The sequence below is a fragment of the Corvus kubaryi genome, unplaced genomic scaffold (assembly GCF_017639235.1).
Source record: "Corvus kubaryi isolate FWS band 111438036 unplaced genomic scaffold, C.kubaryi_AGA036_p1.0 37353, whole genome shotgun sequence".
Classification (NCBI taxonomy): Eukaryota; Metazoa; Chordata; class Aves; order Passeriformes; family Corvidae; genus Corvus; species Corvus kubaryi.
In genome coordinates, this window is record NW_024581115.1 from 5,305,280 (window position 1) to 5,322,594 (window position 17,315).

The following is a 17,315-nucleotide window of genomic DNA, read 5'->3' on the forward strand; positions in this document are numbered from 1 at the left end:
CGGCGGCGGCGGGGGGCAACGGGACGGCGGCGGCGGGCGGCGGGGGTGCCCCCGGGGGCGGCCCCCTGCTCATCCCCTCGGCCTTCGGGACGGTGCTGTCGGTGATGTACGTGGCCGGGGTGGCCGGCAATGTCTACACGCTGGTGGTGATGTGCCACTCGGCGCGCTGCGCCGCCCCCATGTACAGCTCCATCGTCAGCCTGGCGCTGGCCGACCTGCTCTACCTCTCCACCATCCCCTTCATCGTCTGCACCTATCTGGCCCAGGACTGGTACTTCGGGGACCTGGGGTGCCGCATCCTGCTCAGCCTGGACCTGCTCACCATGCACGCCAGCATCTTCACCCTCACCCTCATGTGCACCGAGCGCTACCTGGCCGTCACCCGGCCCCTGGACACCCTGAAGCGGTCGCGGGGCTACCGGAAGGTCACGGCGGGGGCTGTCTGGTCGGTGTCGCTGCTGCTCACGCTGCCCATGATGCTGATGGTCACGCTGACCGAGGGGGGCAAGGCGGAGGGCAAGGTGAAGAGGATGTGTGCGCCCACCTGGAGCGTGGATGCCTACCGGACCTACCTGACCGTGCTCTTCAGCACCAGCATCATGGCCCCGGGGATCATCATCGGCTTCCTCTATACACGCCTGGCCAGGACCTACCTGGAGTCCCAGAGGAACCCCCCGCACAAGGAGAAGAGCAAGAGATCCCCCCGGCAGAAGGTCCTCATCATGATTTTCAGCATCGTGCTGGTCTTCTGGGCCTGCTTCCTGCCGTTTTGGATCTGGCAGCTGGTGCGCCTCTACAGCAGCTCCCTGCAGCTCACCACCCAAACCCAGAAGTGCATTAACTATCTGGTGACCTGCCTGACCTACAGCAACAGCTGCATCAACCCCTTCCTCTACACCCTGCTCACCAAAAACTACCGGGAGTACCTGCGCAACAGGCACCGCAACTTCTACAGGTTCACCTCCTCCTTCCGCAAGAGGGGCTCCAACCTGCAGTGCTCCTGGGGACGGTCCATGTCCTCCAGCAACCAGTACGACTACAGCTCGGAAGCGCTGGGCATGGCCACTCTCAAGGACAAGTGAGGAAGAGGAGGCGCTCCGGACACACCAGGACCAGCAGAGCGTCCGGCCAAGGTAGGGCTTTGGGACCCCCTAGCCCTGAAGGGTCCTAAAAACTCATTTCTGGTGCTCTCTCTAGCGAGGGGCAAGAAGCTGTGTGAATCCAAATGCTGTGAGATGAGGCTTAATTTCCATCTGGCTGAGGGCTGTTGGGGGGGTCCTGCCAGGAGCCAGCAGCCACTCAGGACAAATCCTGCAGGGTTTTGGGTGCAGAAGATGAGGTGGATGCTCTGTTCAGTTCTGCCACAAACTGTTTTCACGCTTGGCCGAGTTTCGGCTCCGGCTCCACACACACGTTTCTCCCGTGTGGTTTCTCAGTGCTGCCTTTGGGCTACAGCTGGGTCAGAGCTGCAGAAATCTGAAATTGGTATCACTTAACTGAGCTGCCAGCCTTGTGTTTGCCCTGTGTGTTACCGTTGTCTGTTTCTGGAGTGTGTAAAGAGACCTCTAAGCCCCTTTTCCTATTTCCTGTTACATTACGGTGCACTACTGTTATATCAAGCTTAAAGTCTCTATTTTTAAATTCATTGCAGCAGCACTTTGAATTCCGAGCATTCAAAAACCACAAGGTAAGCTGTCAGAAACCACAGGATCACCTAAAAAAAAACCCCTTGTAATTTTTTAAGGTTTCTACCTAAGGTGGTTTGAATTTGCCACTGATTTTTTTTTCTTTAAAAAGTTGGTCCCTTTCTTAACAGTCAACAGAGCTTGAAAAACCTGAAAATTTACCTTGGAAGAAATAAAAAATTATTTATAATCCTATGACTCAAAGACCTGAGGCTCTAAGAAAAATGACTGAATCCTATATCATGAAAGTCATCATAAAAGAGACAAATTTTTTCATTATATTTGATCAAAACCTTTTTGCCTCAATGTATTCTGCTCATTTTCTCCCTGCTTGGCATCTCACAGTAAGCCTCCACCACAGATCCTGGAGATGCCTGTAAGCACTTAAACAACTGTAAAGTGTCAGTTTATAAATAAATGCTTATTAAAAATGGACCATCCTCAGCCTTCCCCTCGCCTGGTCTCTTCACCCAGCTCAGGGGGATGTATCTATCTGGGCAGATGCTGCAGTTCCCACCTGTGGGGATGAAGCTGGGGTCAATATTCCTCTTTCTTCTCCTGGGACAGACTCTGGGGATAAGAAAAGCACTGTACGAGTTGCACAAACTCTTATCAGCAGCTGGTGATGCCCAGGGAGTTCAGAAGCAGCAGCAGCGTCAGGAACTGTCATTTCCACTTTTTTATTACTTATTCCAACCCCTGCCTGCCTGAGCAGAGTCCCACTCCAGCCCTGCAGTGCTGCTGCATTCCCGTGTCCTTGGGTGATGCTCTCGTGTCCCACACCAAACTTTGGGGTGTGTTTGTGCTAAAGCAGAGACACAAAGTGCCAACACCACAGACAGGGCTGGGAGCAGAGAGCAGGCACAGAGACATGCTGCATTTTAGGCACTCAACTAACAGAAAAATACACAAGTTGGATGAAGGTGTTCCTGTGCTGGAGTCAGGCATTCTCTTGGGATGCTTTTTGGGGAGCAGGGGAATGAGTAACTCACCTCGCCTATATTACTTTTAACCACAGGACTGTATTTGAAACTCTGGTGATCACTTTGTCATATTCCAGTGTTGCATAGACTCCAAGCTGGGTGTCTTAAGTAGTCCTAATGTTGTCCATTCCTTACGAAACAGGGGGGCTAACACACAATTCGTGTTGGGAATTGGCAAGGAGAACAGGATTCAGCAGTTTTTCAGAACAACTTTTCAGGAACTAATTGATTTTTTAATTATTAATTGTAAAGCCATTGTTACTTTTCCTTTGGTTCCCATTTCCGAGGCTGGAAGTCACTCCCATGTAAGAATAAAAAAGGTAAGACTGCACTCAGAAGGTGGGAGTGTGAATGTCATGTGCAAGGTGTGTCTGCACAGAAGTCCTGGCAGAGCCAGGCATGGCTGCATCCCGTGAGCTGGAGAGGGATCAAAATGAGTTTTAGGGACTTTGCTTTGTATTTTTAAAAGTTAAAAAGCTGAACAGCCTGAAATCATATTTGTTAATACAAGGGGGAAGCTGAAAAGGAGTTCTGCATAGAAATAAAAGGGTGAAAATGCAGAGCAGGAGGGGTCTTCAGCTGTAACCTCAATGTGGGGATAAACAAACAGAAGGGGCTCATTTGGGACACACTTCTCAAGACACCTCTCAGTCCCCTGAAGAGATTCTGTTACTCTGCTCAGTGGCACCAGCAGTGTGTAGTGGCTGTGCTTCCTGTGCCACGTGGTGGGAGCATTAAGTATCAAAGGGTTGATGGAGGAGCGTCCAGATGAAAGGCAAAATACTGGATATTTCAAAAAAAGGGTGCCCAGCTGGCCAAGGAAGGTGATTCTCCCCCCTACTCCACTCTGGTGAACCCAGCCTGCAGTGCTGCATCCAAATCTGGGGTCTCCAACATCAGAAGGACGTGGAGGTGCTGGAGAGAGTCCAGAGGAGGCCACGGAGATGCTCCAAGGGCTGGAGCCCCCCTGCTCTGGAGCCAGGCTGGGAGAGCTGGGAATGTTCACCTGGAGAAGAGAAGGATCCAGGGAGAGCTTAGAGCCCCTTCCAGGGCCTAAAGGGGCTCCAGGAGAGCTGGACAGGGACCTTGGACAAGGGCCTGGAGTGACAAGACAAGGGGGAATGGCTTCAAAGTGACAGAGGGCAGGGTTAGATGGGATATTGGGAAGGAATTCTTCCATGTGAGGGTGGGGAGGCCCTGGCACAGGGTGCCCAGAGGAGCTGTGGCTGCCCCTGGATCCCTGGCAGTGCCCAAGGCCAGGCTGGACGGGGCTTGGAGCAACCTGGGACAGTGGAAGGTATCTGAGGCTGGGGGGTTGTAACTGGATGATCTTCAAGGTCCCTTCCAACCCAAACCTACCCAAACCGTTCTGTGGCTCTGTTCTATTTGTCACTCCTCAGGTTTTTCAGCCAGGATGTGTTAAACTGCCAAAAGTCAGTAGGTTTGATCCACTTCATAAATATCCTGCTGGAGCCGATGTTTTAGCTGAGTTCCTGTTGTCTGGGCAAGCCTTGACTCCTCTTGGTGTGCTCTTGGTGTCCTCTTGGTGTTTGGGAATGAGGGGACTGTCCTCGTGGATCTTCCTTTAAGAACAAAACCAAATTAATCTGGTAGCTCCCTTGGGGAGGGGAATGCTCTGCCTGTCTAGAGCACAGAGCCCTGTCAGGGGTTGACACAACCTTTAGGTTACCTGTGAGGGATAGCTTTACCTGCTCTCCCCCAGAGGATTTTGGGGAGGTTTGGGGTTGGGATCTCAGCATTTCTAAGCACATCTCCCTGTGTGCAGGCTGTGCACACCTGCTGTAAGGGAGCTCAGGCTATTTTCTACATGAAGGCGTTCTCACCTGTCCTCAGCACTGAAAAGGAAGAGTTGGGATTCCCAAAGCCATGAGATTAAAACCATCTTGTGTCCCCAGCCACAGAGGTTACAGAAGTGTGTGAAAATTGAGATAACCAGAATCTGGATGATGGAACTTTGCAAATTCTATGACTGGTGTCACTCCAGGTAAATCTGAAGCATCTCAGGCCAGGGCTGAGTAACAACAGGGAAGTCAGTGGGGCTGTAACTGAAAAACAACATGTGGAGAGTTCCTTTAAAACAATTTTACTTTGGCTATTTTACATTCCAGGAAATCAAGTTCTGTGTACTCTAGGGTCACCTGTCATTCCTAAATCATTGTAATCCTGTGGTTCTTAATGCTTTGGGTGTTTTTTATTTTAAATGGAATGTTGCTGCAGGTTCAGTGACACATGTTTCTTCAGAAACATGGGAAATGGGAATTTTAGGAAAGGCAGCAGCCTTTTCTTGTTGGGCCAGAGGCTGTCACTGCACAACTCCATACGTGCTTTACAAGAAAGAAAATAGTTCAATCACTAGAGATTTTTTTCCAGTACCCTTTGGGATTTAGGGGTTTATAATGCAAAAACCCAACCCAGACTGGGAAAGGAAAGTAGTTTCATCCTGAAACATAGCCTTCCTTTATGGTGGGATGTCCTCAGATGGGAGCTGCTGTAGCCATGGCAATTTTTCCACTTTTACTTGAAAAGACCAAGACCACTCCTTTGTGGGGCAAATGAGAGTATTTGTTTTCACCAGACACAGGAGAAACCACCTGAGCCTTACGGCATTTTTGCAGCCTTTACCTTCAGTCACTTTTTTTTAGTCATCTTTCTCTCCATTTTTGAAAAACAAATTTGCAATAAATGCTCAAAAGCCCCACATTGCAATTCCATCACGAGTGCAAGCAAATCAGTAACTTTTGAACTCCTATTTCAGCAGTCAGGTTTGGTGCTTAGTGTGTGACTGAACACCAGGGAAGCCAGCGAAAGAGAGGGCATTTTGTACCTGGAGCTGCAAGATGCACAGCTGGATTAACTGTGGGGAACTGGCAGGGGGACTGAGCTCATAATCTATTCTAATCTATTCTAATCTATTATAATCTATTCTAATCTATTGTAATCGATTATAATCTATTCATAATCAGCAGGATTATGAGAGAAGAGAGCACATAAAGCTCGTATCAGAGCCCAGCCCTCAAGCCCTGGGTGCAGAAAACGTAGAGAAATCCTCAGAGCAGCCCCGAGAAGCCAAGAAGCTTTGCCAGGAAGTTTGCCTGGTTTGAGGACACTCGGCTTTTCTGTCGCTTTTTGGAGTCCCTCTGGTGGCAGCACCAAGTTCCCATCCCGAGGTCTCGGGAAGGAAATTTGCTTTTTATTTCTAGGCTTTAAAACACAGAGGTTGCCCAAAATCACGGCACAATGTAAGAGGATTTTATACCTTAAAATAGAACATTACTGGAAGGGAAGAGAAGAGAAAAACCCACTCCAAGAGTTAACTTTCCTCTCCCACGTTTCTTCCCATGCCAAACCCAGACTAACTTCATTCCTGTCATTTTGCACAGCATCCTCCCAGCCTGCACCCACAGAAACACCCAGAGCTGGTGACTAACTCCAGTTTAGCCCAGCTGGGGTTTTTCTGCCTGATAATATTGGGGTTTGCTGTTACTTTCTAGTTTTTTTCCAGGGAATAGAGATGCTGAGTTAATTACTGTGGCTTATGAGAAATATATTGCTTTGCCTTCAAAAGAGTAGCCACAGCCTTGCAGGGTGTAAGCACCCAGTAGAGTTATTTTTATTAGCATTATAGAAGATTCTTGCCCTTGTTTGGGAATGGATCTAAAGCACAGCAGGGAGAAAGGATGCAGTCAGTTGGTGGCAAAGTGTTGGGAGGGGTTGGGTGGCTCAGGCTGAGCTTTGTGAAGGCAGATGGAAGAACTCCTCCCAGCCAAACCTCTGGGATGCAACAAGCTTCTGTCAGACACCCAACACTGAAAAAAAATATTAATATGTTAATATTATACTAAATATAGGTATATTAAAATCCTAAATGGGACATATATCAGAAGGGGGGTTTTTAATCAAAAATATTTCTGCTCAGGAATGCAGCTTTCTGCCCACACTGAGTTTCTGGTATGGCATATATCACCTTTGGGGGAGACTAATTTCAGTTCAACAAGTTTGAGTGGTCAGAGCTGAGCTTTGTGATCTGTGGTCACAACTGGAGCCATCTTGTCCCCAAAGAAAATGCCCCCAATGGAATTTACCAAAGCAAAACTGCTGCATCGTTTTACTTTGGTCCCCCACCCAAGAAAGGGAGAATTAAAAAAGGAAAGGGAGAAATGAATCCTGTAGAAGTCTTCTGGCATTTGGGCTCTGCTTCTCTGCTTCTCTTCATTTATAATATAAATTTTAATTTAAATGAAACATTTTGGTAAGCACTAGGAATACTTCTACAGTGAGAGATGAGGTGAAGAGTTAAAAAGCATTCATTAAAGCATTTATTAAAAAAGGCTGGACTTCAATACTGTGGAAGATCCCACCCAGACTCCTCCATCAGGATATCTGGAAGGAAAGCAGTAAATAAATTTGTGCACAAAGCACCAGCAGTATCAGCCATGCTTGGCACAGGGAACAGTTCTAAAACCAAAGCCATGCTAATGCTGGAGAAGTAAAATCTGACAAGTTTGTTCCAGCTTGTTTTGGCCAATCTCTCTGAGATGCTGTTAGTCTTTCCTTGTGCATTGCTGTTAGGATCTTGAATTCAGCTCCTGAATTCTTAACTAGAACCAAACATGATTCCATCCAAACAAAGCAAGGGAGATTCCTGAAGCTAAATGTGGTGTGTCCATAAACACAGCCTGTTAGAGACAGTTACCCCTTCATCTGTGTGCTCCTGCAAGCCAGGGACGTCCATCAAACTCACAGCCTTCTACCTCTGTTATTCTTTTAAATATCAGCTTGACATTTGAGAAGCACAAGGCTGCCTCTTGCAAGAAGCCTCCCAGGAAAAGGCACTACAGAGCAATTATTCTTGGGTACATTGAACCTATCTTGTGAAAATCTGCAAGAATGGAGCAGGTAAATTAACTGTAGTGTAGTAATGCTGAAAGGGGAGAGACAGCAGCACCCTTGACACGTGCAGAGAGGACACCTAAACCTCCTGGGAGATGCAGGTCCCACCAGACAAAGTGGGCATGGCAAGGAAGCAGCACCAGCTCCTGTGCCAGGCTCCCACAGCACCCTCCCTTTGGAGAGCATGGGCTGGCAGCCACCCCCAGCATTACACTGCTCAAAATCCCAGTAACCCCACAGGTTTAAATCGAGTTTCTCCTTGTTCTTTGTAACTGAGGGTTTTTTCCCTTTCATTTAACACCATAGAAGGCAGTATTTTACAGAAATGGCATGGTTATAAAATCAGCCAGAGCCGCAGTTACCTCCAGCCACCACTTTTTGAAAGCAGCTTTCTGCCCCTGGGCAGTGTCCAGGCAAAGGGCTGGTAGCAGGAATACTCAAGGAGTCTGCAGCCCCTGCCTGCACCGTGCCCTGCAGCCAGGTGATGAATTTACCTTCCTTCACATCATCTGCTGCTGGGGGTTCAGAGACCTCTACCCCGAAAGCACCTGGGCTGTTGATAGCTCAGGCAGGCTTAGAACAAGCCAGTGAATGAAAGCCAGGAGAGATTTACACGGGTTTGATGCTGGAGCTGCCTGTGGAGGCAGGGCTCCACAGTGTGGGAGCTGAGCAGAGGGATTCACTGAAATGGGGCAGCTCAGAAGTCCTGAATCCTCCTGGAAAATTACCTCAGGGAGGTCACTTGGTCTTGGCTGCTGTTCATGAAGTGCCTAGAAAACAGCAGTGCTATTTCCAGTGTCTGTGCAGGTGTTGTAAGGTGTCACTGGTGTGTGGGACAGGGTTTGGGGTCGCTGGATGAGAGATGCTATGGACGAAGGGGAAAATACCTCCTTGCAGGGGTAACTTAGGGTTCAGGGTAGCTATTCATGGTCAGGCAGAGGAATGTTTGTCGACCAGAACCTCTCTCCTTTTGATTTATGGCAGCTGGGCAGTGAAGATGCTCCTTCACCCCCAGCCTTGGCAGCTGTGCCTGGCTGGGATCAGAACTGGAATGAGCCTCCTGATTAAAAACACCATCGTTTCAGTGCATCAATACCCTCTTTAATGCCCCTCCTCCGTGACAAACAATAGGAGGAGATAGGCAAGGAAGCAGAATCTCTTCTTTACCTCCTGGGAGCCTCCTCCCCACATTATGGGCTTGGGAGCACTGGGATCAGTGGAGGTGAAGGCAGAGCCTGTGCCTCAGCCTGCTCTAAGAGCACGATATCCGTGCAGAGGAGGCTGGATAGAAAGAATTATCCCAACACTCATTACTGACTGCTAAACACAACAGAACTTCCCTGTCATTTTGCTGTCGGCATCCTTTTAGAATGATTAAGTATGTCGAGGAACCTCTGCCTGCCTGAGGCACAGCACAATTAATTCCCAACAACAAAAGCAGAGGAAATAACAACGGGCTAACTTTGCTTGGCTGCTGTCACGTGTTGGGTTTTCTTAATACAACGGCGAGTTTATTATGGAAAATGTCCCTCAAACTTCAAAGCATTGGTTCAACCCTTGCAGCAGCTTCTTTTAGACCAGATGAGAAAGTGAAGCCCCACATCTTGCAGTGCCCAGTGTTAGAGTGAAAAGCTCCTTGCAGATTTAAGAGGGGAGGGACCACAGTGGAGTGACGAGGATGGGGCTGGAGCATCACTTGGGCTTTTACTTCCATCCACATAAGAGAATATTTTCTCTCCTAAGCATTGTGTGTTCTGGGGTATTCAGTATCTATCTCTGTTATTCAGGGAAAAAAAAAGTAAGAATTTTTGGGTTTAGTCCAATAAAAGACAATAAAAATCTTTAAACCTATAACTTCATGGTATGGGGAAAGTGTTCATATGCCCCAATTCCAGTTCTTGTGTTCACAGTCCCAGAGGGGCCTGTGAATCTCACAGCATGAGAGTGACCTCAGGTGTGGGGAGAAGGGCTTTGACAGCCACACTCCCTGCAAAACCCAAATGTGAAATCGTTGATGTGTCACCCTGAATCACTCATTAATGAGAGCACAAAGAAATGGCTTTAGGCTGAGAGGAGCCTGAGGAAGGCAATGCTGCATCATCTCCATGCTGCCTCTGGAAATCAGGCTTTACAGCTGCTGTGGGGAATGCAGGGGGAGGAGATGGGCACCTGAGGGGCAGAGCACATCCCCACACTCCTGGTTTGGGGACATTTCCCCTCGTGCCAGCACCCTTGTGCAGAACCAGCCCTTGCTCTGACAGCCACGTGCCCCTTCCAGAGGCAGCCGAGTCCCAGCCTCCTCTCTTGCAAGCCCTCCTCCCTTCCTGCCCTCTTTGCTGTGCTCACAAGCAAACCTGGTCTCTACAGGAGCCTCCAACTCCACTCCAGACCCTCACAGTGCAGGGTGAGGAGTCCCAGAGGCAGCATGGGGCAGCAGGAATGGGATGTCCCTGCCCCTCTGGGAGTGTCAGGGCAAGGGAAGAAATAGAGAAGCTCGCTGGCATGAGCACGTTAGCTTAGAGCTCGAAAAAAGGCATCAAACCAGCATCTCAATGGACATTTTTGTCTTCTGTCACATTCTTCAGTAAATGTTTATCTCTGGAGAGCTCGAGGTGTGTGTTTGAGACTCAGCCTGTGGAGGAGCTGTGTATAATTACAGACCCCATGCCAGGGCCTGCCTTCACAACGTGCATTCCCACTGCTCAGCAAAGATGGAATCCCCTGCCTGTGCTGAGAGGAGCTTGAGCGGAAAGATCATGGATCAAACGTGATGTTTGGGTTGTATGTTCAGCAGGAACATGTTTGGTTTTTCCATGTTGCTGTCTTTGCTGTTCTTACTTTAACCTTATGGGGTTTATTTTTCTGTCCCTGCGTGTTCTGTCCCTTCTTTGTGTCACATTTCCTCCTCAGCAATAAGCTGTAACCTCTCCCAGGGACTCTGCTTCCACCCTGGCTTTGCTCCACAGCTAAAGCCACCACACACCACGTTCTGTGATACCCCAGTGAGAGTTTCAAGGCTTTGGGGACATTTCTTACCTCTTGGATTTCAGAGCTGTTTTAGGTTGCCCACAGAGAAGGGAGAAGCCTCTACTGACTTCCACAACCTAATCAGAAAGTGGGAATGTTCCTGCAACTGTGACTCTATCAGCAAATCCTTCAGCTCCATTTGAGAAGTTATGTCTGCACAGACAGGAGGATGATTTACAAAGCTTTTCCTTTGCTGCTCCTCCACCTTCCACCTCCTCTGTCCCCTCACTGAGGCTGGTATATCTGTCTTTGCAGTTTTGTAATTTTAAAAAATTAAGTCATTTTACTTTATAGGGTTGAGGGTTGGTTTTTTTTTCCCAGTCAAGACAAAAGTAATTATTTCTTGTCCTGATCAGGTTCCCTGCCTACCCCCAGGCAGCTGAGCTGATAAAACTGATGGGCGTGAAAAGGAGTGCATGTGAAGCATCTTCAAATCTAATTTTTAAATTATTCCGTGCACTTGAGCTTGTTCTTGTTTAACATATCAGTTAAACTCAGGCCAGTAAATGGCCAAATTCACAATCCCAGTGACTTTGCTGCAACAGGGAAAAATCTTGTGTTCTCAGAGGGTTTGGGCTTTATTTCTGCCCTCTCCTTTCTGGTCAGTGAGTGGGGCAGTGGCTTCCCCCCTCTAGAGATGCCCATTAGCCCCCAGGGAGGCTCTGTAGAGCCTCGTGAGGCAGAATAACCATGAGGAACGCTTATATCCCTGCCAGAGCACCTATGAAAACAGAGTCCTGCAGCTCCAACCCATGCTCATCATCTTCATGATGGATCTTCAGTCTGGGAGGGACACTCAGGGGCTCAGCATGGGGGAGCAGCTTTCCTTACAGTGCCTGGAAACCTGGGGGGGCTTTTTCCTGTTCAGTTTTCAGTTATTTGACTCACACTTGATGGACTTCATTTCCCAGCACATTAACAGCTGGTGGGTTCCAAGGCTGCAGTTGGCAAGGAATGGAGAGTAATTACTTGCTGAGCTCATTATAATTGTTCAGTTATTGAGTAATTTGGAAAGGCAAGCAGGAGGAATATTTGGTTAATTAAGAGCTCGTTTAATCACTGCTAAATTTAGCCTTCCAAAACAGAGCTCACCTTCCCCAGATTTGAAAACCTTTGGACCTTGTTCCCTCCCAGCTCAGACCCTCCCACATTTGGCTCCACTTGCATTAAGGTCTCTCTGAAGCTTCCATCAGTCTCCAGCAAGATGTTTAATTAAAAACAACTCACCTGGAGCTGCTCAGGTACTTTTGAGGCCAAACTCTCATCCAGTGTCAAAACCAGACATTACAGACAGAGGAGCAAAGCCTGAGTGCTTAACAGAGCCCAGGCAGTGTGAGCAGCAGAAAATCTGTTGAGCCCTTGATGTTTTTTGAGTTGCAGCTGGTCCCACACATTTGCTGGCCACGTGTTTCTTCTGTTTGAGGGGTTTGGTAATTTAAGGCTTAGAAAGCAGGTTTAGCATCCAGAGGATGCTTTCTAGAGCCTGGACTGACTTCCAGAAGCTGTGGGGAGTCTTTAAGGCAGTGCTTGAGACAAAAAGGGGTTTCCAGCTTCCTTTCATGTCTTCACTGTTGCCCAAAGAATGTCAAGTGTCTGTGTGTGAATTCAGGCAGCCTTGTAACCAAAAAGGTTGTGTTTGAGGACTTTTGGGAAGAATTTTGAAGGATGGACTTAAATGGGAAGCAGCATTTCACTCAAGATGAGTATAACTTCATTTTAAACAATGAGTTAGTAGATGTAAAATAATTATTTGCTTTGGGCTTGTTGTTTAAGTGTTTTTATAGTTTGTTCTAGATTATTTTAATACATTACATTCTTCATGCACGGTCAGTGGGGTGTAATTACTGCTGCCCATGGGATGTGGCCATCAGCTGGCACATCCTAATGGAAAGGGGACCTTCTTCCCAGCATGGAAGTCAGTGGCAGATGTTCATAAATGAGAGAAAAGAAAAAGAAAAGCCCTGAAACCCTTACTGAGCACAGGCAGATTTATCTCCTTTGCACTTCCAAAGTGACAAATGTTCAAAGCCTCCAGGAGGTCGTGGCTCCTCCAGTCCTGTAGGAAGGAAGGAAGGAAGAGTCTGTTCTGAACCTCATCCTTCCCAACACACTTCAGGACTAAGTAAACTTATTTCTTCTGCAAGGGAGAAGACAAGAACAAGCCAGATCTTGTATCTCTGGCAAGATCACCAGTCTTTTACAAAGGCATCCTTGAACTTCTTCTGTCTTGCTTTCAGTTCAACTGTTGCAAAAAAAAAAAAAAAAGGGAAGTAATTTTTAAACAGGTTTTTTCAGGGCAAACTCTGTAAAGTAAATGCTGCAGAACAGAAGAGTCATCAAAGCAGGTTGATTTTAAAACCTGAAAACCTTGACAGCCTCCTTGCAGCAGCACAGAGCCACATCAGTTCTGCTGTTACCCATGGATACAAAATTGGTGAATGAAATGAAATGGAATCCAAACCTGTCAAGAGTTGTAACTCTCACACAGGCAGGACAAATGACCTGGAATGATAATTCCTGGAGTACTCCGCTGGGTCCTCAACTGAATATTTTGTCAAACTGCTCTAAATTAACAGAGCTCACCCATTCTGAGTCTGGGCTGCTGAGAAGGTGAAGCTCCTGGTGGACTCCAGCTGATTTTAAGTATCCCCTTTTTTTAACAAGAGGGCCAGGCATAAGGCAGATCTCCAAGAGATCCTGTGATTTCAAGCAGAGAAGTGTTAGGGATAGTCTCTCATTGCCCCAAAGGAAAAAAAAATCAAGTTAAAGTACAAGCTAGAATTTTCTCTTCAGTCAGTAATTTCTTCTAAATTAATAAGGCAGAGGCAGCTGCTTTAGCAAAACAATTAAACAGCACCTCAATAAAGCAGCTGCTGCCTTTCACCAGGCAGTGACTTCCCAGTGGGCACCTCCCAGGTTTCTGTGGATGGAGGCCACTGAGGCAGCCACACACTGCCTCTGTTCCCCTGTTTCCTGCTGGATTTTGGAGGTCCTGTGCTGGCAAGAGGATGACAGCAAAGCTGTCAGGGTCCTTCCTTCCTGCTAAGTGCCCCTGCCACAGCACCTTTCCATGGCACGCCAGGGCACTGCTCTCCCAGCAGCCTCCTTTCCTTACCCAAGAAGCTGGAAAAAGTAAGTACAGGGTCCTGGCAGCAGAGAATGGCTGGAGAAGTGCTCAGACTGATCTCAACCCTCCATACGAGGTGAAATGTCTCCAAACAGCTGTTTCAGTCTCTGCTTGCAAAGGGATCCCACCCTCTGCTGAAGTCCCTGGGACAGCAGTTCCTTTTACCTTTCCCCATCCTGTGTATCCATGGGATTTCAATCCCTATCAAGGGTCATTGGGGATGTCAGACCTTGCCATTCAGCACTCAGTGTCACCCAGATTTAGCATTTGCTCCTTCCCAGCACCTCTTCAGCAGCAGGAGGTCTCACCCTTCCCATCACCTGCAATGTGTTGCCGAGTCCCAAAAAGAGCCCAAATATCCTCTCCCAACCCCCCCATGGAGACTCCCCTTCTACCACCACCTCCTTGGAGTGTCCAGATGTGTCCTCCCCATCCCAGCTGTTCACTGCCTTTTGGACTGAGAGCCAGAGCAAACCCTCCAGCCCTCTCCACACCCCAAACCTCCTCCTGGGGTGGTCCCCACCGCCCACCTCGTGCGGGGCCGGGCGACACGAGGGTCTTCATGTCTGGAGCGGGTGCAGTCAGAATTCTTGTAAGCACCAGTTTTACTGTCTCTTCCCGACATAAACTGCACAAATTGATGGAGCCCTGGCCCTGAGGATAAACACCATCCCCAGTGTTTAGAGTAGCTGTCTCCAGAGAGGAGACAGGACACCCTGGGAGCTCCCCTGGGACATGGGGTGGGGGGGGGGGGTCTGCAGGCTGGTGGTACCTCCCTGGCAGGAACCTTCCCCTGCTCTCAGATGTGCACAGGCACAGTCCACAGGGAGGAGAAAGACTAGAAAAACCTCAAGGATCGTAATAACCACCTGAAAAGTTATTTCGCAGAAATACAAAGTATTTGTGGCACCTGAGGCACTTGCACAAATTCCTGCCAAGGACTGGCTCCAGCCCGTGCCCAGTCCAGAGGGAGCACCCAGTTTCAACACAGCAATGTTGCAAAATGTTCAGTTTTATGGAGTTTTCATAGTTGTGATTAGTTTCAGCTTTTTAGCTGTTTAGGAATGGTAAATCCTGTGTGGTTAGGAAGCATTGTTGGCTATTATCTCTAAAAAGAACTTCAGACTAGTACTTACAAGGGAGACAGAAATTAGATAAGCTCATTAAGCCAAGCATTCTTTCCACACCTGTGTTCTTCCCAACAAAACAATATTTTCTCAATTTCAAAGCTTTTAATTTAGACAGATTTTACTTGTCACACTGATGCAAACGTGAACCCCTGGCATGCTCCATGACTAAAGCTGGCTCAGATGTACACAAGGTTGTCCTCCCCTTCCAGGGCCTTGGACACAACTGGAAAATCCATGTCTCCTAAGTGATACAGTCTGGTGCAGCTGGACTACTCAGAATGCATTCAGCAAGCAGGTGTTGCTATTAGAGAACTAAAATCTTATTAATTTAAAAGATTTGGCATACCCTTTGTCTCCTCCATAGTCCAGAGAAGCCCTCAGCAGCTCATAGGAGGAAGCTGTGGATGTCTAGAGCAGGCAGTGACTGAACCTTCTCCCAGCTCCACATCCATCCCCTGCACATCCATCCCAGCCAGAAGGAAATAAAACCAAGGGTCACTAACCCTGGTCAGGGGACAGGCAGACAATGATAGCTGCTTTTTAAGTTAATTGATTCACTGATGCATTCACTCAATTTCATTCATTATAAACAAGGCTTTAAGGCTCAAAGATTTCTGGTTTTTTGTTCTGTCATATGGTCTAACAAGAGGCTGTTGCTGTTCCTAATGACCTTGCCACGTTTGTAAATTTAACACAGGAACCCTTACCAGTGCAGCACAATTACAGAATCATTACACCTCCCACTCCAGGGGAGCTGGGCCATCAAACACCTTCACTTCTGCCTTGCCCAGATCCTGCAAATCATAAACCTGGCCTGACCAGAGGACAGAATCATTAATTCAGACCTGAACATCTCAGAAATATCTCCCTGTACAACTCAGCTATGGAAAGGTTTTTGATTACTGCCCTTTTGTGCGTGCTTTATGGCTGAAGTCGTTCATTTAAGGAGAATGATCGGGAAGAGGACAAGTTTTAGCAGTCTGCTCCAAAGCCTAAGTAGAAAATTAGCAACGGAGTCAAAACGTGTTTAACTTGAGCAGAAAGCGATCATTTCTGCAGCACGCTGGAATTCACTGACTCACGGCCATCTGGAGGTGCTAAAGGCATTTAGAAAACAAAGTCAAGAGGTCTCAAGTTGCAGCTGTTGAGAGCAAAAGGCTCAGAGGCAGCAGGCTGAAAGGGGAAGGCTTCAAGGCACTGCTAAATGTGAGGAGTGAGAGTCCTCATCACCTCCCAGTGATGGGCACTGCTCGAGCTGGGAACTGCCTTCCTGAGAAACCCACAGGCATTCATCTCGTGCACCAGAGAAAGGAGATTTTTTCCTGCTCGTGGTCTGAATGGGCCAAGATCTCCATGAAAATGAGTACCTAGAAAGGGAAAACGGGCAGGAAGAGGACTGGATTTCTAAATACTGTGCAAACTTGTAAAAGTAGAGTGCAACCTGAGTGGAGAGTACTGAAGAGCAGGTGCAGATTCCCTACAGCCCCACTAAAGGATTAATAAATCAATAAAACTTTGGTTTTTCTTACAGTTCCAAAACCTACAAATATTTCAAACCCCCCCTTTTTTTTTTTCCCAAGGGGAAACTTTCTATACACTTCTGTATATTTATTAATTCAGTTTTAATTTCTTCTTGGATTATTTCTTATTTACAGGTCTAAATTCTGCCCAGTTCCAGAAAAGCGGCAACAGACACAAGCTATGCATGGAGGACACCATCACTTTAAAAAATGCCCATTTGATACACAAGATAAATGCAGAAGAAAGCATAATTCATCATTTTTTAAATAGGTGGATGTAGCATCACTTATTTTAGCATGTTCACTGTTCATTATTAATTCAAACAGAAGATGGACAGGGTAAATAGCTGAAGCAAATGGTTATCAAGAGGTCTATTGAAAATTTTATAAAAGGTTTTAAGAGCTTTGCTACCTGGAAGCTCTCAGTTTCTCAGTTCTCCTAATGAAACAATAAAGCAGAGTGAGGAGGAGGAAAAAAATGTCAGTTCAAATTGACACGGACACATCAGTGTGGGAGAAGTCTCCTGTAGCTGCTCTCTGCCTAGCACCATCTTAAACTGAACTTCCCCCTCTGCTTGGCTGACTCAGTAGTATTGCTTTTTTCCTCCTAGTCAAAGTTTATTTTGATCATATTCATCCCCGTGGAAAGGAGTGACTCTCAGATTAATTCCTATTTTCCTTTGAAATAAAGAAACAAAGAAAAACACCCATTTATGGCCCATAGTGAAGTAGAAATAATCCAAGTGCAAGATCACTTCTCTCATGTCTTTTGTGTTGAGAAGTGCAGGGACTAAATGGGCTCAGAGTTTGTCTGACTTCACAGCAGCCTTGTAAGTTTTGAATCACCTGGTAAAATGCAGCCTTCTTTTTACGAGGTTATTCAGTGAACCACAATTAAAACCCCATCATGCAGGGAGGACTCCCAGAACATG

The 17,315-nt window shown here is 47.3% G+C and overlaps 2 protein-coding genes across 2 annotated transcripts in view; one reads left to right on the forward strand and one right to left on the reverse strand.

Moving 5' to 3' along the window:
* The first annotated feature begins 6 nt into the window (after positions 1–6).
* LOC121666753 (urotensin-2 receptor-like) lies at positions 7–17,118 on the forward strand. The gene is made up of 2 exons (XM_042032692.1): positions 7–1,133; positions 16,519–17,118. The coding sequence occupies exon 1, from the start codon at positions 105–107 to the stop codon at positions 1,080–1,082; it is 978 nt and encodes a 325-aa protein (XP_041888626.1). The 5' UTR covers positions 7–104; the 3' UTR covers positions 1,083–1,133; positions 16,519–17,118.
* The window catches only part of OGFOD3 (2-oxoglutarate and iron dependent oxygenase domain containing 3), a 43,560-nt gene continuing 38,821 nt past the window's right edge, over positions 12,577–17,315 (reverse strand). The window contains exon 9 of the mRNA XM_042032690.1: positions 12,577–12,848. Within this exon, the coding sequence (XP_041888624.1) occupies positions 12,793–12,848 (56 nt within the window). The 3' untranslated portion in view covers positions 12,577–12,792. The remainder of the gene's footprint in view (positions 12,849–17,315) is intronic.